Raw genomic sequence first — 26,159 nt, 5'->3', positions numbered from 1 at the left:
CAGCCCACCCTGAACAGAATTTCATGGGACAGAGGCACTTTTCTAGCCCAAGGACTTCGTCCCTTCCATTTCAAATGCCTGCTGCAAACAAAAAAATTGGAAGAATCTTGCATAATGGGAATTTTTAAACCACCTAAATATAGTGATTGCTTCTAGATGCTCCTGTAACACATATGATGTTTGTGCTTTTTCTTTCCCCCAAAGAAGATTTTGAGAGCTTGGGAGGAAACAAACATGCTGGTAGGTTAATGTTTAAAGAAAATAAATATTTTCCACATAACTAGTGAGTTTCTGGCAAGTATCTTTTGCAAATACCCTCTTCCCTGTTCAACCAACTCACCTAAACCCCATTTATAACCTCATTGTAATTCAGATTTTTAAAATTGTAGTTCAGATAATTATTAAATTAATGCATAGTTTAATCTAAGATGTATTCAGATTTGCTTAGCCGGGTAAGCAAAGTTGACAACCGATGCAGAATTAGGATTTTTAATGGCCTATGTTCAAAGCCTTTGTTTAAAAATAGAACTTGAATAGATGCTAATTTTGGTAGATCTCTGACTTGGCTAAAAATAGCAAATATAAACTATTCATGGAAAAGGGGAAATCATTTTAATATGTTCTGTATAATTAGGGCATGGGGGAAGCCGAGTTGTACGTAGATGGCATTTAAAATGCTTCCCAAGGCTGTGTATGCTGCATATGTCGAAGCTGACATTCATTAGCAGAGTACTAAATTCCTGATTACGAAATACGTTAAAAGCACAAGGCATTCATTCATTCAAGACACAAATGTAATTAAAATAGTTGTTTTGGGATAGTAGTAAAATCCATTTGTGCTTAGCAGGCTAATGGGATGTCAATATCTGATATGGCCTAGTTAAATTCCTAGCCTGCAAAAAACCCTAACTTTGTAGCATAGGGCAGCACAGTTGAATTCAGTTCTGAATACCTGCTGACTGAGATGCAACAAAGAATGAAAACTTGGCTAGTTGAAAAGAAAAATCCCTTTTTGTAAGACTGTGCGTGCATGTGTGTGGGAGAGAGAAAGAAATTGGCCTGTGGCATTGCCAGTAAACTTTTGCGAAGACCTGCTTCCCAGTGTGTGTTTCTCTGCTGCTGATGCACAGCAAGTCATGGTCTGCTATTTGGATTGCCAGCAAAACCTCTATGATACTGCTGTAAGTGCTAAAAATATTTCTCGACTCTATAATAATGGTTTATTGTTCCTTCCTGAAGAGCTGAGTCCCTGTAATTAGTGAGACTGAGAGAACCCTATTTTTGGTTTGGTTTGTTTTAGTTTTGATTGCTAAAGATACCGTATTGTACTTAAATATTGACACAGCCATGATGAGGCCAGTTTCAGTTGTTTCAGCTGCTTCTGCAATGTGCACAGTTGATAGACTAAATAGATGTCCTGAATGTGGTCTTCTGTCCCCCTGAGAAAACAAATTTTTAGAGTTAGGTCCTTACCAAATTTGTGGCTGAGAACAATGTCTCATAGGCCATGAAATGTGATGTCCCCTGGGAAATCTGGCTGGTGTAGTGGAGGGACAGTGTTTGGGTCTTTTACTGTATACCAGGCTCCACGTGCTAGTCTGGATGAGTAGAGAGGGATGGGACTTCCTCTTGCCTTGCAGGAGCTACTCCTGGGGCCTAGTCAGACCCAACTGAAGGAACCTCCCCAAGCTGCAGGAATCTTGGTGGGGATGGTAATATCATGACCCTCCCCACCACCAGTAGCCTTTTGACCTGCCCATTACCCCTTTTTGTGTCAGAACACCTGCAGTTCCAACACCGTGACATGAATACCTGAAATGGGGAAATCACTGATTTTTAATATCCTAGGACCATGAAACTGAGCAGATTGGGCCGTGAATTTCGTAGGGCCCTACTTCTAGTGGAGGAGCTGCCACACGTGGTGCGTCTTAGAACAGACGGTAATGAGGCTTTGGACACTATATTCATAGCCAATGCATTTTCTGTTGCAGATGGTTCTTCCATTGTGCACTTAGCAGGGGCACACTTTTGTAACCTCGATTTCTGCCGAGTTAAAATGCAAAGTAATTTCCTCACTTTCTTCCCATAGATGTGTGTTTGAGAGGCTAAAATGGGCATGTTTGGGTTTCTTTCTTTAAACAAACACATCACAACAGAATCGACTATGGGGAGTTGATTCTGGAAGTTCTTTAATGTTTAGTAATGATCACACAATGTGCCTGATGAAAATGTTTCTATTGGAAGCCTCTGTCATCTGTATTTCAGTGGGTTTGTTTTGAGCTATCCTTATAGATAAGCTGATTTTTTTCTCTAATATTTCATTTTTCCTTCCCTCCATTCAAACACAATCTTCTGGGGGCCCTTGTGGCTGCTAAATACGTCCTTTCTGACTAGTAAGGGCCCTAATGCTCTTAAAGTTGCTTTTAGGCTTTTCAGCATATAGACTGATTTCATTTACCCTGACCTCTGAGTAAGAGGAAGATTGTGATTGTGATTAAAAAAGTGGGCTGGGACCAGAGAGATCTTGTCTTTTCCTAGCTGACTCTGCTACCGACATTTTGTTTGACCTTTGGCAAGTTATTTTATCCCTTTTCCTCATTTCCCCATCTGTAGTTGGGGAAAATATTAATTCTTTAACTCACGGGGTTGCTGAGGATATGTTTAAGACAGATCCTTTGGCCTAGGAGAAACTGCAGTGGGCATGGAGTCAGTACTATGAATTGCAGTCCCATCTCGTGGACTGTAACCCTGAGATACTATGATGGTCATAACCTGTTGTGTATCTAAGATTTGCTAAGGCTGTCCGACAAATACTTGGATTTAAAAGTAATTCTCAAGATAGCTTAACATTGAACATGTGCTTGGGATGGTCCTTCCATCTCAAAATATGTTAGAGGAGCAGTGATGAGTTAGTGTGGTGTAGGTTGCCGTGCTTTTTCCCACCCACCTGTTCATTGGGTATCAAACAGACTCCAGTCTCCAGAGCTGTCATGGACATGATAGAGTTGGTATATTCATTTTTATGTTGTTTTTCTCCTCAAGGAAAAATCTTTTACTGTTTAAGAGATTTCCAATTTTAGAAATGCTCGGTACTAGTCCTACAAAGTTGCCCTTTCAGACAGAATAGTAATACAAATTAGATTAAAGTAAGATATGAGCTGTATGTAGTTGACATATTTGGATATAACATTTCTAATACTGTAGTGTATCTATATTGGACTGATTGTAGGTATGGGTTGGTTAGGACCATGTGAGTTCTACTGATATTCACAGTAGAATTTGTTTTCACTAGTTAATTTTGGCTTTTCAACCCTCACAAAACCTGAAAAGAAAACATTTTAAAATTGAACTCTCTAATTTTGCAATGACTATTTATTATATGCAGGATAGTGTGCATGCACAAAAGCCATTTTTAATAATCATAATAAACTATCAAATCAGCTGAGTCAATACTTTACAACTAATGGGGAAGACACCACTGACAAAGGAGTTGAACTGAACTGTGAAAGCAGGAGAAAAGGTAGGGGCAGGGGGGTGGAACTAGGGATGTTAAATATCTGTTAATTGAATAGTCGATTAACCTCATGAATTCTTATCGGTTAGTCTACTAGTCTATAGTCCCCGGGCAGCCCCTGTCCAAGGTGAGGGTCTGAGCTCCCGGACCCGGCACAAGCCAGAACTGAGCTGGGCTGCCTGCCCGCTTTGCTTCTAATACACATTAAATGCAGAGCTGCAATGGGGGTAGGTCCAGGACCCAGTGCAAGTCGGGACTAAGCTGGGCTGCTGATCAGCCTGCTAAAAAATGTACTGGCAGAGGGAGGGGAAAATGTGTGCAGTCTACAGCATTAACCTATAAGCTTTTGCTTAAAGGTTAATTGACTACACTATTGCATCCCTAGTCTGAACCAGCCAATACACCCTAAACTGATTGCCAGACAGGCTGGGATAACAATAAGAAGCTCAGTGCTTTTGATTCCCCCTCCTCCCCAATCTAATGTGACATGGCAGAACCTGTGAAGAAGGCGCATGTTTGTTTTCATGCTTCACATGGCCCACAGAGGTTGGAAATGAATAGTCTTTGTGATTTGAGCATCCTTGCCCTAGAACAACAGTCAGTGTGACTGCTTCCCCAAGTGCAAATAGTGATGTGAGAATGGAGGGACAAAGGCTGTTAGGTGTAAAATATGGTTTTTATAGCTAAATAACTGCTGTCTGTCCTTACCTTAAAGTTCCTGATTTTTGTTTTGTTTGACTTCTACATTCTTTTTCAAAGAGAACTGAAAGGTGCCTATGTAGTTCAATATAGAAATCAAGGACAATAAAAATGATTGTGCTGCCTTTCATTACATATCATGCATACAATGTATGGTCTTGCCGAATTGTTTAGGAATGTTTACATAACAGATCTTTATTTGGTTCTAAAATGTGTGTATTTTTGTGTAAATAATGGTTCCATTGTCAGACAGATTTTCATAAAGACCACAATCTGTGCTTTTAATGAAGAGGTAGAAAAAATACAGATAGGTCTCCCTTTCTTACAGTCAGTTCCTACGGAAGTTGGCCAGTCAGCTGTAGGACTCACTTACTGAATTGTTGCAAGTAATAGCCACCCCAAACATCTCTTCTTCATCTCAGCAAGTTGTGCAGCTGCTTTGAGATCCTGCTTTCTACTCAAATGCAAAGTATATAATACTAGGACTGAAATAATATTTTGAATTTATGCAGTGCCTGTCATCCAAGACTCTAAGAACACTGCACAAAAGGGTACTGATTTGAGAAAAGAATAAAAATGTTGGCCAAAACTTGTCTGTTGTCGGAATTTTAAGTAGAGGCCAGATCTCCTGATGAAGGTTCTTTGCTCTTTCCATTGAAGATTGCTGCCTTTATCCTGCTTGAATTGCCTTCTTGCTGTAACGAAGTCCCCCACGCTTGTTCCAACACAATATTAATTCCCTTTGAGTGAGTGCGTTGGCTTGCATTAACATTTTTTGACATTTGATGAAAACCTTTTTTTAAACAAGTCAGCTGTGCATTGGGCCAATAAACGTAAGAAGAGAATAAGATACTTCCTGCTGCGCTGCTCTCTCTTCTCATTTGTATGGTTTCCAGGGATAGTCTCCAAATCATTGCGTGAATTATATCAAATTAGGGAAATTGGGCTTACTGTTGCATATGGTCTGAGCAGGGAAAAAGGCAGTCTGTTTTGACAACCAGCATTGCAATCTCTGAGACATGACGTGAATACTAAAAAATGTTTATACAACAACAGATTTCTGCAAACAAGTCCTCATTCCCCTCCTAGAGAAAATGAATATTTTTATAAGAGTGTTGTTACGCTAATGTGCTGGACTCATTCTCTGTAGCTATGGTTTAAAGCTCATAACTCACTCAAAATCCAAATTAAACAGCATTAAAAATAAACTATTAATTGGTCATAGAATTATAGCGTTTAGACTAGCTCATTAATTCACCCCATTCTGTCAGTACAGTGCAGTTTTAGTATGGTGATTTCTCACAAGATAGTTTGTAGTCATTTTTAAACACATTTTTACGTATTGCGGAGTCCTGAGGCAGGCTGGGTTGAATGAATGCTGTTTTTTACAGTCTTGTGCAAAACAAGAATGGTGTTTAAAAGCCAGCTTGCACCAATTTCCGGTTATGCTAGGCTAGCTACTATGTAGGAAAACAAACTGATCAAACACTTCTCTGTGGTTTCATTCCAGTCACGTGTAGACCATTTTAGGTAGAATGTCATCAAGCACTGCCTATGTAGAAAACTCTTGGACTGCGAACCCGATTATTCCCTCACACCCATGTAATCACACTGAATGTATTGTACATGGGTGGAACGGAAGGCAGAATTTGGCTGTATCTATATTAATCACACCCTCTGCTAAAATATAGCTTCCTCCGAGGTGGACTATGATGGCCAATTCCTCAGCATCACTGTAAAGATCATTAGAAGTAAAGAATGAAAATACTTTTTTTTTTTTTCACATTCTGCACAAAAACATTTCAGTACTGTTTTAGTTCCTTGCTTGATTCCCTCTGCCCCCTGGGCTGAGTCTGACTCCCCCACTCACTGTGTGGGTTGGTGACTTGACTTTGTTTTCACTGAGCACTGCTTTTTTGATCCTCTGTTGCTGAGTTCCCTCTCTTCAGCCATCCCCTCATCTGTTTCAGCATCAACCCCCTTCCCCACACCTGGCCTTTCTGTGATGACCGCTCTCCTCTCTGCCTTTTTTCCCCTTCCATTTATACTGTTGATTCTCTCCATGCTTCCCTCCACTCTACCTTTGAGTACTCCTACTTCCTCTGTTCCTGCTCTCATACTATAGAGCATCCCTGGCGGAAATCTGGAGACCAGGCTGACTTCCTCCACAGTATATTGGTTCTCTTCTCCTTTACTTCTGCCATCTTCTTGGGTAAACAGCTCCACTTCCTCCAACATGACTGAATGGCATGCCTTCAGTCCCTAGTCCCCTAATGGTGCAGAGCTGCAGCAGAAGTCAGGGCAGAGGAATGGGAATGTGGGAGGCTCAGGGCAGAAGGTTGTGGGGGGGAGTACAGAAGCCAGAGTTGTGAGTTGAGGACGGGCTCAGTGCAGGGGGGGTATGGGAATTAGGGAATAGGGTTGGGAGAAGGACCCCCAGGGCATGGAGTGAGGATGGTTGCTGGCTTCTTCCTGGGGCCAGCCTCGGACAGCGGGTAGCCCCACCCCATCCTCTGGCTTCTTCTCCCCCACCCAGCTTCTTTCGGGGGTTGGCCCACTGGCTGTGTGAGGGCCATGCTGGGCACCTTGCTGCACCCCTGTGATCATGCTTGAGTATAACTGTCCCTGCCCTCACATCCCTCCCTTTCTGTTGGATGTGAAACAGTCACAATCCAGGAACATCCCGTTATCCTGGCATAACCAAATCTGAACTTTACTTTGTTAGTATAGGAGGAAACTGCATACCAAATTTGGTGGTCCTAGATGTTCCCATTTATTTTTGGATAAACTGACAGGTGCAGATTTCTAAAATATATAAGACCACCACATACATATTGTAAGTTTTGTCAGATTGGAATCTCTTTTGGAATAGTTGAAAAATATTAACTGCAACTTAAAAAATCCTGTCAGGAGTATTGTAAGTGTAGAATTGTATTGCTACAGAGGTGTGATCTTTTCTGGTGCTGAAATCTCGCTACAGATTTGTATGTTAAACACACTTTGCAGCCTCTCTACCCAGACAGTATTGACTGGGAAGATTAATGGAGCCATAAGTCTCCATAAACCAGGTATAATTGTGGCTTCTCACTGTGCATCTGGCTGATAATTTATGAGAACAAATAAGAGGTCAGTTTCCTTACATGGAGAGGAAGAAAGCTGTGAAGATTGATGGCATGTTTAACTTAGTGAAGATGAAGTTTGATCTGGGTGATGCCCTTTAGCATCTTAGTCTTTTCCTTTCTGCTTCAGTGTTGCTTAATGAGGGAGAAGTCAAGCCATCTTGGTCAAGCTAGTGGGAAGTTGCAGAAAATTGTGTACCACAACAATTGACGCATTCTTTTACAAAGTGCTTTCTTTCAAAGTGAATTGACTTTAATGTTTCCACTTGTAAACTGATGAAAGGGGGGCTACTTACCTGCTTGTTGGAAATTCTCCTTTCTTTTCCTCTCACTGCTTTTGCCTACTTTGTATCTCTTGCCTCAAACCCCCAGGCTGTTACCTGTCCCTAAAAGAGATTAGTTAGGTTGGTTCAGCCGTCTGCTGGCAGTTATGCTGAATGACAGACAAGAAAGTATGTTTATACATTGTCTTTCAGGCACTCTGTTTAGAATTAAAAAAAAGGTTTCAGGATCTGTTTAAAACAATGCTAAAAGAGCATTTTCCTTTGGCTGTGAGCCAATTCTCCTCGGGCTTTTCTAGGATTAGATGATTTGTGTAGGTAAGAATAACCACAGCTGTAGCAATTAGAAAAAAATGGCATTATGCCAACATTTCTGATAGAGAAGTCCATATCAAGTTTAAAAAGCAACTGATGTGGCATGGTGGTGAAGAGATGATTTCCCACATTTAGGCCCAATGTTTACTGTATTGTATAAGAGCACAGTTTAACCTTGCTGTGTCTGCTATGGCATTTGGTATTCCTGGCCATCTGGCTAACATAGGCAAGGCTTTATTTTGTTTGTTTATGGATTGATAGGAATATCAGCAACCATTTTGGAAGGAAGTCTATTAACTCTACAGTGCACATATAGTAAGAGTGAAATCGGAATTAATGGATATTGGAAAAATTTTATAGTATTCATTTGTGTCTTGAAATATTTCTTTGGTCAAGAAGGTATTTCCCTTCAAAATTCAGTACATTAGAAGCTTGGACCTTCAGTCATGTTAGACTTAAGCTACTTGCATATCTTTGTACAAGCACTAAATATTTAGAACCTTCTGCCTCTTTGAATACATTTTTTTACATGTCTTCTGGGTGGGTAGAACATCTATGTGACAAATTGAAAAATATTTGAATTAAAAACATATGTGCTGTTAAGTTTTCATTCTTTGCTCCACTGTGGAAAAGCAATTGTGAAACAATCTGTCCTAACAACAAATGAACTGTTATGAAAAAAGAAACCAATAGAGTAAATAAATATATCATTGTTAAAAACAATTAGATTATTTACCTCTGCTTTTAAAACTGTTGTGCTTTAGAGCTATGGTTTCTGCATTTTTGTTTGGACAGAAAAGATATGTGCCTAAAACTGAAAACTGGCATTTTGTATAAAAATCTGTTTGTTTTGTATTTTTAGAATGTAATTGGGTTGCAGATAAATATTGGCAGCTTGTCATTTATTAGTTTTACATAACAATTTCCAAATGTGAGAGCGCAAAATGAGCAGGAATCGACATCCTTTTTAATGGACGTTGATAGAATCATAGAACACTGGAACTGGAATGGACCTCAAGAGGTCATCAAGTCCAGTCCCCTGCACACACAGCAGGACCAAGTACCATCTAGATTATCCCTGAGAGATGTCTATCTAAGCTGCTCTTCAATATCTCCAGTGATGGAGATTTCACAACCTTTCTGGGCAATTTTATTCCAGTGTTTAATCACCCTGACAGGAAGTTTTTCCTAATGTCCATCCAAAATCTCCCTTGCGGCAATTTAAGCCCATTGCTTCTTGTCCTCTCCTCAAAGGTCAAGGAGAACAATTTTTCTCCCTCCTCCTTATAACACCCTTTTAGATACTTGAAAACTGCTATCATGTCCCCTCTTGGTTTTCTCTTTTCCAAACTAAACATACCCAGTTCTTTCAGTCTTCCTTCATGGGTCATGTTTTCTAGACCTTTAATTATTTTTGTTGCGCTTTTATGGACCCACTTCAATTTCTCCACATCTTTCTTGAAATGTGGTACCCAGAACAGGACACGATACTCCAATTGGGGCCTAATCAGTGCAGAGTGGAGTGGAAGAATTGCTCATCTTGCTCGCAACACTCCTGATAATGCATCCAGAGGCATGTTTGCTTTTTCCACAACAGTGTCACACTGCTGACTCCTATTTAGTTTGTGGTCCACTATGACCCTTAGATTCCTTTCTGCAGTACTGCTTCTAGACAGTTGCTTCTCATTCTGTATGTGTGAAACTGCTTGTTCCTTCCTCAGTGGAGTACTTTGCTTTTGTCCTTATTAAACTCTAAACCATTTCTGCGGTTGGACCAGTTTGCTTTCTTTTTTGAGGAAAAAATGTAAATGCTAGGCACTATAACAATATTTCTGTGTGGAGTTGAGAAGATGGGCAAACTGCATAATGTCTGTACTTATTTTCATATTATGGCCAATTTATTTTTAATACATTCGTTTCACTAAGGGATATGTATGTTGATGGTAAATTTCACTCTTTCCTTTTTACAATGTTTTATGACTAAACTTATAGCAGTGAAGTGTAAAAATGTGCTTAACAGTAGGTGGGGGCACTGCCATACTTGGAAAAAGTACTTTTTGAGTTTTCAATGGAGTAAATAACATTTGGGGTTCACTAGAAGGCAGTCCATGAATCTTCCAATATTCAGAAGAACTTTGGCTTGAAACCCAAATCAAATCCTGGTTAAATGGCTTGAGTTTGTGGCTTTTTAGATGAAAGTTAGATGGGGAAGAAGAATGAGTAGAAATGATTTTTATAAAGCTTTGGAGAGAAAACTAAAACAAGTGTGTTTGAACAATACTGTAGTGGCAAAACTTCCTTCTCTCTCCTCCTCCTCCTCCTGCTCCTAGTGATACAGGGGCTATTGACGCAAGTCCTAGAGCAAACAAAAGGAAAATTAGGAAATTGATGTGAATCTCTATCCTTCCTGCTCCCCAGATAAAATAGAATAACTACAGATTTTTGAAGTTGACTTTGAGTATTAATTCTACTGGATATTATGAAAGTATTTTATTTCTTATATTTATCTGTTCTTTCTTTTATGCCACCACCATCACCATTGATTTATATAGAAATTAACAATCCGATCAGATCTGTGCATTTATATGCCTAGGCTGACACCAGCAGGCATAATATAAATGACTTAATATTTTAAGTATAAATGGAAAGAGGGCACAGAGAGAGGATCTGCATTGGCGCATAAATGGAAAACAATAAGTGCTAAGGAGATATTTGGAGGAAGAGATGGGACGTGTGTGGGTGGAGGTGGCAATTCTGAGGATAAAAAGGCATAAGATGACAGTATCAGAAGGGGGAGAGGCAGCACGACTGGCTATAGACTAGGTACAGATTAGACTGGGAGGGAGATGGAAGAGGTGCAAGCAAGAAAGAACTCTAAAAAATCTAGTAGGAAATTGAGCTTTTTGCAGAAGAAAACCCTCAACTCATTTCCAGAGGCTCTGTGCTCAGCTGCAGAGAGACTGTAACAGTGTGGTGCTAAATATTCTAAATATATGAGTTATTTCTTGGGTGTTAGGTAACAAATTTATAGATGAGCTGAGTAAAGAATGTTGTTTTTAAGATAGACTGGAGGAAAAACAGCCCAACTTCAGCACCAATGTGCGTTTATCTGACTGCACCTGGTTTAGGTTCAAATTGATTTTCATTGTAAATCTATTGTGCAAGCAAGAGAAGGAAATGAAACAAAACTATCAGGTATACCTAAACCCCAAAAGTTTATCTTCTGCACCTCATCTCTCTGCCAGTAGGATAAATCCTGAAGGATGTGTGTTCTTCAGTCCTAGTGTCATAATTGAATACCAGGATAATTTTTGTTCTCTAGTGTAGATTGTACCTATGCACTACACAGAATTATGCATATGGTGGGTTGGAGGGAATGTGTCCTGAAACAATGTTTTTCGGTTTTTCAAAAAACTGGGTATTTTACCTTAGTTTTATTTATGAATGTGCCTCAAAACAGAATCTCTCTAATTTTGGGGCAAAATCACTGATTTGTATGAAACTCATAATACCTCTTATTCAACCTTTTGATGAACAAGCAAATAAGTACCCCCCAGCCAATATGTTGAGAAACTTTCCCTATCTATAAGAAATCAGAGGAATATTGTATGCACTTTTATGTGTTGTATGTATGTGAAGAATAATTTGTACATGTACTGTATGTATTTGGTGTGCTGGTCTCGTCTTCTCAATAGATGTGTAATTTTAAATTAATAATTTGTTAATCAAAATAGTTCAAAGTGCTTTTTGTCTGCCAAACCCTAATTATAGGAAGTGTTGCACCATACAACTTACTGCACTGTTACTTTCTTATGAATCCGTGCACCATCCTTCTTGTTATGCTGGGAAAAGATCCTTTTGCTGCATGTATCCCTGAAAAAAAAAACCTTGCTTTCTTTGTAGTGCTGTGTCCTATAAAAGAACAGGAAAGGTACCTTGGGATAACCAGAGGCAAGCTTTTAAGAGGCTTTCTAAGAATCATAAAAAATTCAAGCCTTTTATGTCTCTTGAAAAGCTTTTCTTCGCTTTCCCCTTTGCTCCCTGGAGGGGCATTCACTATGTTTGTCAAAAATATATCTGCAATACATGGGTTTTGGTTTAAATTAATAGTCGAGGCCAAAACAGTGCAGTGGTACATGGGACAAAGTCCATACATGGAAGAAAAGATTGTTCAGTAAATCAGATGGTATAGGCATCAGTGCAGCAGCAGATGGATGTATTAACCTTGTCAGGTTGATGACAATTGATTGCATATAGAATCAAGGCATATAGGCAGTTTGATCAAGCCTCACAATATAAGCTGTCTACTCTTGTCAAAACCATGACAAGATACCGACTCAGAGAATTTGTGTGTGTGTGTGTGGTTTTTTTTTTTTTGTTTGTTTTTGTTTTTAGCAAGGGAGACAAGTGAAGGGGGAATGTCTACCTGAAAATGAATCAGTGGCATGACTGACTAGCTGCCTTATTGATCAAGCTCTGTGGAAGGAAACCGTTTGATTGGAACTTCAGTATAGCTCACATTCCCCAGTGTAAATTAAGGCAGATTATGCAGGTCAGATGTTATTGGCCCTAGAGCTAGGAAGACAATGGTTTGCCCTATAATAATGCTGTTAAGGTTAGCTGTATTGCTTTTGCCGTTAATACCTGAAGCTGGATTTAAGATGGATGGAGCTGAAAAGGAATAATAAACAGTTCTCCAATTCTTAGTATTGATGGAATGTGGATTTCATACACAGATAGGCTTTAGTGATCTAGCAAAATGCAGGACTCGACTTAGTGATCTAGACTTCCTATGAGACATGGCCAGTAAGTCCTGTGATTCCCTCTTTATCTTGCCCCATCATAGCCATTGTCACAGATAAAGGTTCTAGTGTATTCTTTTTAGCACCTGACTGCAAATGAGATTTTTAAGATCCCTGCTCTTTAATGACTCAGGAAGAGCAAATCTTATGTCAGATATTAGCTGGATACGGTGGGGGAAGGTCCAGTCCAGTCCCGGTTGAATTAAAGGACTAGGTCCCTGGAATAGAGTGAGGATGTCATCGACCATCTGGAACCAAATGATGCGTTGAGGTTACGAATTGCTATTCCTTCCATGGTACTCAGATCAATGTTGCTCAGAAGGCAGCATGTCATAAACAAACTTGAACACCCCAAACATGTGTACCTCAGAAAATCCGTCCCCACCAGTCTCTGCAGAGCAACGTTTCCTATGGTTGCACTGCACAGTGAAGGGGAGGAGTACTCACAACTCCATGTCAGAATTTGGTTATCAGAGTGGCTACTGCATCCTGGAACATTCTCATTCATATGGTGCTCAGGTGATCGACCGCATTGCTTCTAGAAAGCATGCCCTATCGTCTTTCCATGGCTATGTCTCACAGATTGATTCCCTGCAGCTGCCCTCCTAGCTCCGATCCGTTAAAGTAGGTCTTCTAGTAGCTACTATCTCCAGTCTTATGAATGTTGTAGTTGTGAGTTCTATCTCTGCATCTACACTATCTGTACTGTGTATTAACCCTACTTTCCCTTCATGTGCCATCCAATGTGGCAAAATAGAAAAAAATTGTCCATGGTTTGTCTGGTTTGTGACATAACACACCAACTAACTAAAGCTGCGTTGCTTTCGTTTTATGAAAAGAATTTTAAAAATCTTGCCAGTCCTGTTTTACCTGCAAGTTTTTGATCTAGCTCACCTAAGTTCTCAAAATCCCCCAATTAACTCAGTACTGAGCTACAGTATTAATTGGTGAGCTGTATATGTCTACCCCCAACTTCCACTTACGTAGCAATTTATTCATGTTTTCTTGCATATGTCATTTCTGCTGAAATTCTTAGAGACACTGCATGTCATAAGGAGCAATGTCATAAGGAGCGGATGGTGCTTTATGAATTATTGTGGTTTTATTTCTAGTTCATTATTGCCCTCTAAATATACTGTCTTGATTTATAATGAGGGAAATATTCCATCAAAACACAGTTTGGTTAAAAATATAAAACAATAATACAAATGAAGAGTTTTTGGTGAGGGGGGGTATTTGTTTGCCAGATGTCGCTTCGTGTCAGGGTTGAAAGGTGGGGAGGGAGGGAATCAAGTGTCCTCCAATTTAAACCAAAATGTCAGTTCCACAATAAGTGTGTGTATTGTTGTTAAACTCCTGGGATACGTTAGGCATGGAGTCACTGATTGTCAAAACCGGAGTTTGTGCTAAACATTTCCAAATGAATTCATTGTTTACATAACCATTTAAACAGGAACAACTGTTTATGAAACCATTTGCAGAAGGCAGAAGAGTCTTCCAATACCTCAGTCCTCTGGATTTTACTTGTTTTTCTGTGCAGTATTTTTACTATGGCTTTTTAGTGATGAGAAGGGGGCCAAAAAGGGCATTGCCACTCACTGCTTAAGGGGAGCATGCATGGAGAGTATACTACTGGGGCCTGGTGGTTCTCTTTAACGTAGGTGTATCCCATGGCCCTGGAATTTTGTCTCATATACCAGTGTTTCTCAACAAGCAGTACAAGTATCCTTAAGGGTACTCAAGAGAAGTTGGGGTGGGGAGGGGGGTACATCAGCACAACTGAAATTTGGAGAAAACTGAATTTTTGTGTTAAGTTTTACAGCACTTGACTATTTCTGTACTTTTTATACCCAAAAATGTCATCGCCCACCCGGCTACGATTAAGTTGTTTAAACAAATGTGTTGTAATGATAGGAAAAAAATTTGAGTGTCTGAAAACTGCAGGTACTGGGGGTACTTAGAATTTTTTTTTAAAGGGATACTTTATTTAAAAAAAAAAAAAGGTGGCGAGAAACTATCCTATACCATTGTCATAGAGCTTACATCCCTTTCCTGAACTTTCTGGGTGTCTGGCAGATGAGTCTTGCCCACATGCTCAGGGTTTAGCTGATCGCCATATTTGGGGTCAGGAAGGAATTTTCCTCCAGGGTAGATTGGCAGAGGCCCTGGAGGTTTTTCGCCTTCCTCTGTACCATGGGGCACAGATCACAGCTGGAGGATTCTCTGCATCTTGGGGTCTTCAAAGTATTTGAAGGCTTCAATATCTTAGATATAGGTGAGAGGATTATTCTAGGAGGGGTGGGTGAGATTTTGTGGCCTGCACTGTGCAGGGGGTCGGACTAGATGATCATAATGGTCCCTTCTGACCTTAAAGTCTATGAGTCTATGAATCTCTTGGTCTGATTTGAAAAAATCCTTTAGATTGTAGCTGCCTGTGTCTGAAAGCTTAACTCATTGCCAAATTATTTAGTTGGGTTTTTATGATTTGTAAATTAACATTTGGAAGGCTTTTTCCTATATGATCTAAAATGCTCCATTGTAGTCTGAAATAGCCATTCTTCACACCCGTTGATAGAATGGTCTGATTGTACTTCTAATAGGCTGTTGTTTCACTGATACTCCCAGTTGTGGAAAGGACTTGATTTCCTCATCTGATTAGCTATTTAATTGTTTACAAGGGACAGAAGTTTCAAGTGTGGCATTTTCCCACAACAATTATTTGACTTGGGTCAGCATTCAAAATCTAAATTAATGTGTATGCCTAAGCAAATATATAAAAATATTTGTGAGAGTAGCTGTTGAAATCGAGTCTGTTTAGCGGCTCATTGCACTTGTGCATCTTTTTCCTATTATTGGTTGCCAATTTCTGAAAAAGGTACATAAATATTATCTGTTTTCCAGCTGAAGGGGAAACTTGTCAGACATGCCTCTGTGACATATTGTAATCAAATGGATGAAATGACTTTCTCAAAGGGGTCATAAATAATTGGTGGAAAATTTGAGAGAGAACACCCTGGATTGCTGCCTTGATGCCGCCCTCCTTCCCTCCCCCCGGGCTCACTCTGGTGCCCAGTAATGTTGCATATTTCAGCTTAAACACCAGAGGCTTCTTCTGAGGGAGGGGAATATTGTGTTTGAGGTTTTTTATAACCTAAGGGAGGGAGCAACACAGGCCTGCAATCCTCCTGTGCAAGATTCACAAGAGACTTTGTAGCTATTGGCCTGTTGGGATTAGTGAAGTCCCTCAGTGTGTGTAAAATCCTGGATGTTTTTGAAATCCACCCAGTTTGGGTAGAAAATCTACTGTGCAATACCGTTACCACAATGGCTGACCCATGGCTAGTCTACACTAGAAGCACTACAGTGGCACAGCTGCAGCACATGGGGGTAAAGATGCTTTATGCCAGCGGTCTCCAAGCTTTTTAACCACAAGATCACTTTTTCTATTTAAGTGCAATGTGAGATCTACTTCAAACCCAAATCCCGTGGCCCTGTTTCCTTCCCGCCCCTTCTTTGAGGCCCCACCCGTGCTCCACTCCTTCTCCAAAGGCTCACCCTGCTCACTCCATCCCCCTTCCTCCTCCTCCTCGCTCACTTTCACCAGGCTGGGGTAGGGAGCTGGGGTGCAGGCTCTGGTCTTGGGCCAAGAGGTTTGGAGTGTGGGAGGGGCTCCGGGCTTAGCCCAGGGTGGAGGATTGGGGTCCAGGAGGGGATTCAGGGTGCAAACTCTGGGAAGGAGTTTGGGTCTGTCTGGGGCAGGAGGAGGTTCAGGGCTGGAACGGGTTCAGGAAGCAGGCTCTGGCTGGGCACCATTTAACTGAGACGGCTTCTGGGTGGTGGAGCAGTGGGGTTAAGGCGTCTTATTCCTGCCCTGGCCCTTCACTGCTCCTGAAAGCAGCTGGCATGTGCAGCAATGACTCCGTGGTGCCATGAGCTGCCCCTCCGCTACAAGCACTGAACCTACAGCTTCTACTGGCCACAGTTTCCCCTTTACTGATCAGTGCGAACTGCAGGAGCAGTGTCTGCAGGCAAGGACAGCATGTGGAGACCCCCTGCTCTGCAGGGACATGCCAGCCACGTTCAGGAGCGGCAATTACCACACAGGGATAATGACTCCAGCCACAACAGGTTCAGCATTTTAGACTCCCTGCTCAAGGAATTAAATTGAAGCGTAAGAAAGAAATTAAAATTATGCAATGCACAGACCAGTCAAAGCAGTAAAAGAAGCAAAAACAGTAAAAGAAGCAAAAACAACCCCCCACATATGTGAGTTGGGTCAGGAGAGGAGTGCAGGACAGTGTGTGTTTGTGAGAGTGGCAGAGACGTACACAGCGCGCGTGAGTGACAGATTTGCATTACCAGACTCCCTCCATCCCCTTCTCTCTGGGTGGAATGAGGGGAGGAGGGACCCCTCTTTTCCTTCCCATACCCTGCACAACAAGCAGGAGGCTCCCAGGGGGCAGCTCCAAGGCAGAGGGCAGGAACAGCAGAACAGTGGGTGGAGGGACAACTGAAGTGCCAGCTCTTGATCGCTTCCTGGTCAAACCAGTCAGGATCCCCTGTCAGAGGCTCCAAGATCTACTGGTAGATTCCGATCTACTGGCGGGTGACCTCTGCTTTTTGCCAACAGGAGAGAGCTCTCCTGTTAGCATAATAAATCTACTTCTACAAGAGGCAGTAGCTGTGTTGGTAGGAGACGGTCTCTCACCAATATACCCTGTTCATGCTGGTGCTTAGGTCTGTGTAACTGACGTTGCTGGAGGAGGGAGGGAGGTGACTTATTCACACTCTGAAGGAACATAAGATACACAACGTAAGTGATAGTGTGTACAAGCCCTTGGTCATCTCATGGCAGTTCCTTTTTGAATGTTGTGGTGTTTGGGGAGACGGGAATCAACATGCAGTAATGGATTTACAGCAGAGTAAATGCTGTTCCTTGTACATAGAGCCCATTCTATCATGATTCCAATGGCTGTTCATGCAGATTCCCATCTTCCTGTGCTTGTATTTTTCTTTGAGAAAAAACATATGCTTACTGTGTAATGGCTTGTAAGCTATGCACTTCAGTAGCTGCAACTACTGTGAATATTAAAACTGTTAACATGCATCTGTTAAGTTTTCATTGAGGAACACAAAAAAGTTGTTTAATACTAAAAGTGATTTTTTATTGAAATTGTTATTACAAAAAATAACTTAAGAATGGTCATACTGGGTTAGACCAAAGCTCCAACTAGGATAGTGTGCTGTCTTCCAAAAGTGGCCAATGCCAGGGGCCTCTCGGGAATGAACAGAACTGGTAATCATCAAGTGATCTATCCCCTGTTGCCCACTCCTAGCTTCTGAGAAGAAGCTAGGGAGACCATTCCTACCCATCCTGATTAATAGCTATTGATAGGCATATCCTCCATGAATTGATCCAATTTTTTTTGAACCCTCTTAAAGTCCTGGCCTTCACAACATCCTCTGGCAAGAAGTTCCACAGGTTGACTGTGGATTATGTAAAGAAATACTTCCTTTTTGTTTGTTTTTTAAACCTGCTACCTATTAATTTCATTTGGTGACCTGTAGTAGTTGTGTTATGGGAACAAGTAAATAACTTTTCCTTATTTATTTTCTTCACACCAGCCATGATTTTATAGGCCTCTATCCTAACCCCTTTCAGTCTCTTTATTTTCTAAGATGAAAAGTCCCAGTCTAATTAATCTGTCCTCCTATGGCAGCAGTTCCATACCCTTAAACATTTTTGTTGCCCTTTTCTGAATTTTTTCCAATGCCAAGATACCTTTTTTTTTTGTGTAAGGTGAAGGGACCACAACTCACTCAGTATTCAAGATGTGGATGTACCATGGATTTATATAGAGGCAAGGTCACCAGCAGGCCAATAGCAAAACTGGGAATAAATCCCAGCCCAGTGTACTATCCACTAGGCAGCATTGCCTCCTAATAATTTGCAAAATCTCATCCAAGCGCTATTGTAAGTTACAGAGCTAATTTGTAGTCTGGATTTGATCCAACTATAGATGATTATTCATTATTCAGAGTCATAGCTTTGTATCATTGACAGAAGCAGTTAAGTCAATGTTGGTAATGGTGAACTATTTTTGTGTAATTCTTAAGCTTCTGAAAATATTGTTACTTTTCATCGTGGTTTAGTTGGTTTTCCCTGTGGTATAACACACATGAATGTTCTAGAAAAAATGTCATTTACGCTCAGACATGAATTAGATGAGAAAATAACATTTGTAGCAATATTGTCAAAACTTGTAGTACTGTACTTAAATTATGTAACCTACAGTGGTTTACCACCCACTGCCCCCAAAACACACACGAGCTCCAAATCCTTACTCAGTGCTGTAAGGTCAGGCCTTCATCTGTTTCCCGGCTTGCATTGTGACTGAATGGCAGTGTGTTCCATCTCGATCTCAAGCTTCCGTGGGCAAAGACAGTCCCTTCTATGTACTGCGCAGGGTTGGGGTGGTTGGCTGGGCTCAAATACTGCTAAGGATTACAGAATATTCTGTTACAGGTATTACTAAAGCGTTTGAGGTTTATTCTGCTGTTAGACTTTCTGACCTTTGAACAGGGATCCTGTTTCGTATGCGAGTGTTCTGATTCTAGAGAACTCCTAAGTGCTGCTGGTTTAGTAGGCCTTAGAGCCTTAATTAATGCAATTTATCCAGAAGATTTCAAAGCTTCCATGTGAAGAACCACCTGCCTATCTGAAGAATTTGGTTGTCATTGTACAGTTCCTGCTCTGTGAAGGTCACAGTGCTTGGGTATGAATATTGGGTACTTAAATGTTTGAGAGCCATTTCTCAAATGATGTGGCCAGCCCCACGGGCTACACAGCTATCTGAATTCAGAGGCAAAGTTGAAATGTAAAATTCTTTTTCAAGTGCTTCAACTAGTTGTGTGCGCGCTCTGGGTACAGTAGCCGGAAGGCTTTTTCCTTAGTGGTACCTTTGGGTCAGTTCATATATAGGTTCCTGTCAATCGATTGCTTTTCCAGTTCCTTTTTAGTGCCTATGATGGTTAGCCAAAATGCTTCAGCAGGACACTTTTCTTCTAGTTTTTTACTCTAAGCCACAGGCAAACAGTTAGAAGCACAAACTCCTCTGTTTGGATGTTCACCAGGCATTAGCTGTCTGTATCAAACTGATGAAGCCATTTTGAAAAGCTATCCATTGCAAAGGCAGATAGAATGAAAGGACTTGTAGATACTTCCTAAAGAATTTCACCATGGATCACATCCTGTATCTGGATGTACTACAATCTGGCTAAAGTACCTGCCTCCAAATTGACAGCAAACTCTGTAGGGGCACAAGCCTTTTCTATGGAGTTCTTCTTACAGTCAGAGCACAACACTCCATCAACCTCCAAGCCTGGGGCCTCTAATATCAGCTCTCAAGGGGGAATCACTTGATTCCGTGCTCTCCAATCATGCCCTGTGTAATAGCATTATTACTTCAGGAGTTCTGACTTATGTCCGAAACCCGTAATACTGTTCCCTCTAGAAATGCAAATGGTAACCAATGTCTAGTCAGCCTTCTGAAAGCAGTATTTTTAAGATCTGTTTTTCTCTTAGACTGTTGTTCTAATGTACTGAGGAGATATGTGTAGTTGATTAGGATGTTGTCTACACTGCTAATTGAGTGACAAAGTTTTTGTCATTCATAGATGCTTAGATCTCCTTGCTAACCCACGTGGACAAAAGCTTTGCTGTGGCAGATACTGCAGGTTGAATCTCTTTCTTCTGGCAACATCTATGGACTGGCCTGTCCATTTATCATGTTTGCGGCTACGTATCATAAAGTTTGTTTGCAGCCACCAGTCCTGGCTCTCAGTGTTCTGTGCTGTCATCTAGCTCTAATTTATCCCTAACAGTCTTCTAAGAGCCCAGTGAACAGTGGAAGTGTGGGTAATGCTGCTAGACAATATTGACCTCCTGTGGTCCAGGAAATTCTCTGATTTAGCACTGGTCCGTTCCCAAGGGTGCTGCACTGGAAAGGTTCACCTGTAGTGTGAACAGCACTCCTGCGACAAAGCAAACCCCGCACATAAGGGGTGTAAATTTTTTGTTTGCCAAAGTGCTGACAGTGTTTATATTGCCTGACTAAAGCTGTCTAGGTGTCTATTCATCTTCCTCATGGGATCCCTGGTAAGTTTAATTTGCTACAGACTCCTCCTCAAAGTCTCTTTCTCTTCCCTTGATGCACCATCTTCCTTCTTTGGGGGAGTATCTTTAAGTCTTGCCCAGTTGTTTTATCACTACCCTTCATGGGAATCGTGTCACCTTTTAACTGTTTATATCCCTTTGACCTTGTAAGTTTCAGCTCTTGTGAAACAAGGTTTCCATTTGTTAAAGACAGGAGGTGGTATCCTTGATGCTGTTGCTGTCGTCCCGTCCCCATTATCTTTCAGTTGCATGCCTGTACACCATGTTATTTTCTCGCACAGTCTCCCTTTAATTCAGGCATTTTACACACACAATAAACATTGCATGGACTCTCACAGCAGATATCTAGTCTGGCTCTCATATTACCCGAGTGGGTCAAAATAAAACTGTTCTAAATCAAAGTTTCCCACTAATAGTTCTTCACATATTTCTTGAAACAATAGTGCAAATCTGATCACTAAACCATATTAATTTGCAGCTCAGTACAGCCTTTTACAGCATCTAAGAGGGCATACTTTGTGTATTTTCTTTAGCTAACTTGATTTTTATTAATGTTAGAAAATAGTATATGATACTCAAGCTGCAAATGCAGCAGCAGTACATTAGGAATGGTAAGAATTAAATCATACAAGCAAACACAATAACGCTTATATTTTGTTAAACTAAATCTTAAATGTTACATAAATTTGCATTTGAAGCAGTCTCTTGAGTTGCTGGTTGATGGCTGCTTTTACATTCTTTAAAAAAAAAAATTTCAAATGTTATTAACTGTGACAAGTCCTCAGAACATTAAATGTACCGTGTCCTTACAGCTTCTAATATTAGCTCTTATTTTCCTCATTCTCACTATCATTTTGATGAACAGCTGATTCCAAATTCCCAAAAAAGCAAAGACTGACTGTGCTTAGAGTGCACTTAATTTTGGAGTAAGCACCATTGGAAACACGTATAGAATGGTTTCCTTTAGGAAAGCTGTTTTATGTTGAAGTAAAATAGGGAATGGACTTATGGCATCACATTATGAAACTGTAAGTTTACGTGTAGCATGCTTGTGATTTAATTGTAACTTATTTTTAAATAAGAAATTCAGTATCTTATTGATTATTTTCTAAAAAATTAAAAAATCTGATTTAAATAAATCAGATTTCAATTTAAAAAATCCAATTTTTTGATTTTTTTTTGTAAAAGTAATTGATTTTTATGCGCATTGTATACAGGGTCCTGGCTGGTGCTGAACCAGAGAATTTGCCAAATCACAGAAGGTCAATATTGTCTAACAGCATTATAAACATTTTCTGCGCTTACTGGGCTGTTAAAAGACATTTAGGGGTAAATGAGAGCTAAATAACAGCACAGAACACTGAGAGCTAGCACTGATGGTTGCAAACAACCTTTGTGGGACCGCAGGAAACTCGGCTACACCTGGGATAAGTGGACATCCAGTTAACTAACATTATGCTGGACCAAAGCGTGCTGGAGTAGAGAGGTGCATCCAGTATTAATGTTTGTCCTTTGTTACATAATAGGCTGACCAATTATTTAAATACTGAAAAATCAGGTGGGTCTTGGAAGTCTCTAGAAAAGAGACGTGTTATAATTTTCAGCATTCTGACTTATCTGGGTATAGGGGGAAATTACCATTGTTGCTGAGAACTGCAGTAGATGTTCGGTTTGGGTTCATGAGTGTTTTGACCCCGGGGAGAAATTGGAGTATGCATCCGATGTAGCCAGTTAACTTGTGTTTAGATTAGGGTTAGAGAAGAAGAGTTTTTTTCATAATCTGAAAGGATTTAATTAAAATTCTAACCTCACTATAAATGCTAGTTGGGATGATCACATGAGAAAATTAGCTATGGCTGTCAATCCATACTATTTTTTTTAGACTTTATTGTGTTAATCTTTTACTGAGGTTTGAATGTGGCTTATTTTTTTCCCCTTTATTTGAAGAGCTATGCACCTTTTTTAGATGCTGCAATAGGAATAAAAAATAAAGCTTTCTAGAAGTGAAAGTATCTTTCTAAATTACGTATATGTATTTTTTTTACAGATGCATTTGTAAATAGCCAGGAGTGGACACTAAGTCGTTCTGTACCAGAGCTCAAAGTGGTAAGTAATGTTTTATATTTACACATTTTCTTTACTACTTCATTACATTCTTACTGCATTATACCAAAAGGGGAACATTTGAAATGCTTTATTTTGTCTTCCAGATTTTTTTCCTTTGTAAAAACAGTTAGAGAATTTCAAACCTTGAACATAAATATTAATGGGACGTAACTTTAAGACTCATCTGCCTAAACCTTTTACCTATTTCTGTTACTTTTAACATCTAAGATTATTATTGAGATTGGAGTCAATGCTTTTTCCTCTCTATCCCCCTCCCCAATTTGGTTCCCACTGTAACTTGCTCTATTTGGGGGAGTAGAGGGTTCTTGCAGCAAAGGGGGAAGGGGGAAGGAGGAATATTTGAAATTTACAATAAAAATTTTCTAAAATGTGAAAACAGTTAGGTGGTGTAGTAGAAGGTACCTAGTACCTGAACAACTTTTAGTACAGTATTTGAAATAGACGCATTCCACTTTAAAAAATGATCCATCAAACAGATTACTCCAGGATTTCTTCATAGCACCAATCCTTTTCATTCCCAAGTTAAAAAAAAAGAATTTCAGAATGATCTGTCTAGTTGAAATATTTTTTGTCCAAGATCTCCATTTGATTTCCTAGAAGACTTGAAATTAGTGGGAGGTAAGATACCAAACCGTCTTAATGTTACTTCTAAAAAAAGATCGATTAAAGCGGCTTTTTTAGAAATAGTGTATTTTTTACATTACTTTAGCTAAGCTTCAATAGTATATAGGTGGGAGATGCTGTCGATGAAATGATTCTCTAGACACAAATATGCATGGCACAGGTGAGGAAATTTCCCAGAGCTACTGTTTTGAAAGCTAAGAACAACACTAGAGGCAGGAACTGGAGTGTTCCAAATGATGATGGGGTTGATAGAGTGGCTGAGAAGCCCCCCCTCACAGCAAAGAGGGAGCTTTTGTGTTGAAGACAGATAAAGAACTTCCAGCATTCAGATGGCAGCAGGAAGATTTTCAAAGTTATCAGGCACCCATGAGCTACTGATACAAAGCAAGAACTCAATGGATCTTGCTGGAGACAACCTTCTAATAATCCCAGCACGAAGATAGGGAAATAAACTATTGCCTGCCTCTGAACATCTGCAGCGTGATGGTGCAAACTGTGTGTGCGTGCACATTTTGGCACTTGTGATTTCTGGTTACTGAGTTTAGTGCTGTGGCTCTGGGTATGGTACTTTTCAGATTCAGAGCATAAAGTAAGTTAGAGTGGAAAAGATCTTGTGGCCCAGAAGAACTGAATCCCCACTAGCTGACCTGGGAGCTCTCAACTGTGTCTGTTTATTGTAAGATATTTCAATACAGTGGGACTAGAAACACAAGGGCAGCATATGTGGTTGCTGAAGGAGTTGAGGTAAGTGAGAGGCCTTTGTTTGTTTAGTTCGAGGCTTTGGTTTCATTGCTCTGGAAAAGATGCATTGTTACTGTGGGGTGTTTTCTTCCACAGGGGTAACCCATTCGCATTTCTGTAAAATCCTAGTGGAGACAGGGCACATTGTTATTTTTAACTGCAAAGTAAAGTCAGAAGGACAGGAATACTGCATCAGACCAAAGGTCCATCTAGCTCAGTAACCTGTCTTCCGACAGTGGCCAATGCCAGGTGGCCCACAGGCAATGAACAGAGCAGGGAATCGTTAAGTGATCCCTCCCCTATCCCCCAGTCACAGCTTCTGACAAACAGGCTTGGGACACCATTCCTGTCCATCCTGGCTAATAGCCATTGATGGACCTGTCCTACATGAATCCATCTAGCTCCTTTTTGAATCCTGTTAAAGTCCTGGCCTTCACAACATCCTCTGGCAAGGAGTTCCACTGTGCATTGTGTAAAGAAAAACTTCCTTTTGTTTGTTTTAAATCTGCTGCCTATTAATTTAATCTGGTGTCCCTGAGTTCTTACGTTATAGGAACAAGTAAATAACTTTTCCTTATTCACTTTCTCCACACCAGTCATGATTTTATAGACAGTGGAATTGCTATTCCCGGTACACCATTCACTTCATTTATATAAGCGTGTCTACTGAGGACACATATCACGAACACTAAAAGCATTGTGTCGATACATAAATGATGTAATTGTGTTGGCAGATTTCCTACATAACTTAAGTTGACATAATTCTGTAGTGTAGATATGGCCATGGATATTGCTGCTGAGATGATGGGAGAAAAAACCAGCCCCAGATGAGAATGCAGACTGCTGGTTTCTGGCAGGAGCAGTGATGAAGACTGAAACGGTTCACTCTTTTTTTTCCTCCGCTTTTCCCATCAGGAGCGCACAAAATGAAATGTACAAAATTATATTAGTTTAACGTGAGGGTAACACCCCACTCACTAGATAAACTTTCCTGTACTGAGTGAAGGAATGTTTTTGTATTTTCTCCCCCAGCCTTGGTTAAAGGTGGAGATTAACCCCTTACACAAGAGACAACTATGGTAGATTTGCCCCTCCAAAATCCACTCTGATGCTGCATGTTGCTGACAACACATTTAGTTTTTTCTGCCTTAATTTTACAAGTGTACAGGCGAAATGGAGGATGAATCACACGGTGCTACCTAGAACAAAATGATACTGAGCGAAGTGCTAGTATGGCCACACCAGACTGACTTTCACTAACACTTAGAATAGAAGCCTACTTTATTTTAAACTACATGAGCGATAGTTAGTGCCACCCATGCTACATCTCCTCATGCCTCCTTGTTTTCTGTCCGCTTTACATTCCACGCGTGTTGGAAGGCTTGCATTGCCAACTGATCCCATCTTGGCTGAGTCAGAGCCCCTTTCGCCAGGAGTCCTGTCCTCCTTTTCCAGAGCACTGGACTCAGTTTTGCAAGTGGTTGAGACAGACACTTTTCATGCAGCTGCTGCAGAGAATGAAATTCGGGTTGTCAGGCAGCACAGGTCGTACAAGGATGAGCACTTGCTGGTTTATTTTTGTGCAACCCCTGCTAAAGGCCAAACTCCGCTTTAGCATGTACTAAAACGAGAAATTAGATTATACTGAAATGTTACTCACCTGAGCAGCACCAGCTGTACCTGGGGCACTCGTGCTCCAGCCCACATCAAGTCTACGTGAATTCTTCTTTCTGAATCTGCCATCATGAAGGAACTTCTCCT

The 26,159-nt window shown here is 40.6% G+C and overlaps 1 protein-coding gene across 11 annotated transcripts in view; it reads left to right on the top strand.

Annotated features, from left to right (window-relative positions):
• AGAP1 (ArfGAP with GTPase domain, ankyrin repeat and PH domain 1) overlaps positions 1 to 26,159 on the top strand; it is a 489,058-nt gene that overhangs the window by 141,697 nt on the left and 321,202 nt on the right. For 10 of the 11 annotated variants that reach the window (XM_075934057.1, XM_075934053.1, XM_075934056.1 and 7 more), the window contains one exon: positions 22,954 to 23,012. In XM_075934057.1, the coding sequence (XP_075790172.1) occupies positions 22,954 to 23,012 (59 nt within the window). Of the gene's footprint in view, positions 1 to 22,953; positions 23,013 to 26,159 lie in introns of those variants that run through there. The other variant, XM_075934059.1, reaches the window with a different exon arrangement.

This window comes from Pelodiscus sinensis, chromosome 7 (genome assembly GCF_049634645.1).
Source record: "Pelodiscus sinensis isolate JC-2024 chromosome 7, ASM4963464v1, whole genome shotgun sequence".
Taxonomy (NCBI): domain Eukaryota; kingdom Metazoa; phylum Chordata; order Testudines; family Trionychidae; genus Pelodiscus; species Pelodiscus sinensis.
Note: the sequence above shows the minus strand (reverse complement) of the source record. Positions and strands in the feature narration are given on the sequence as shown.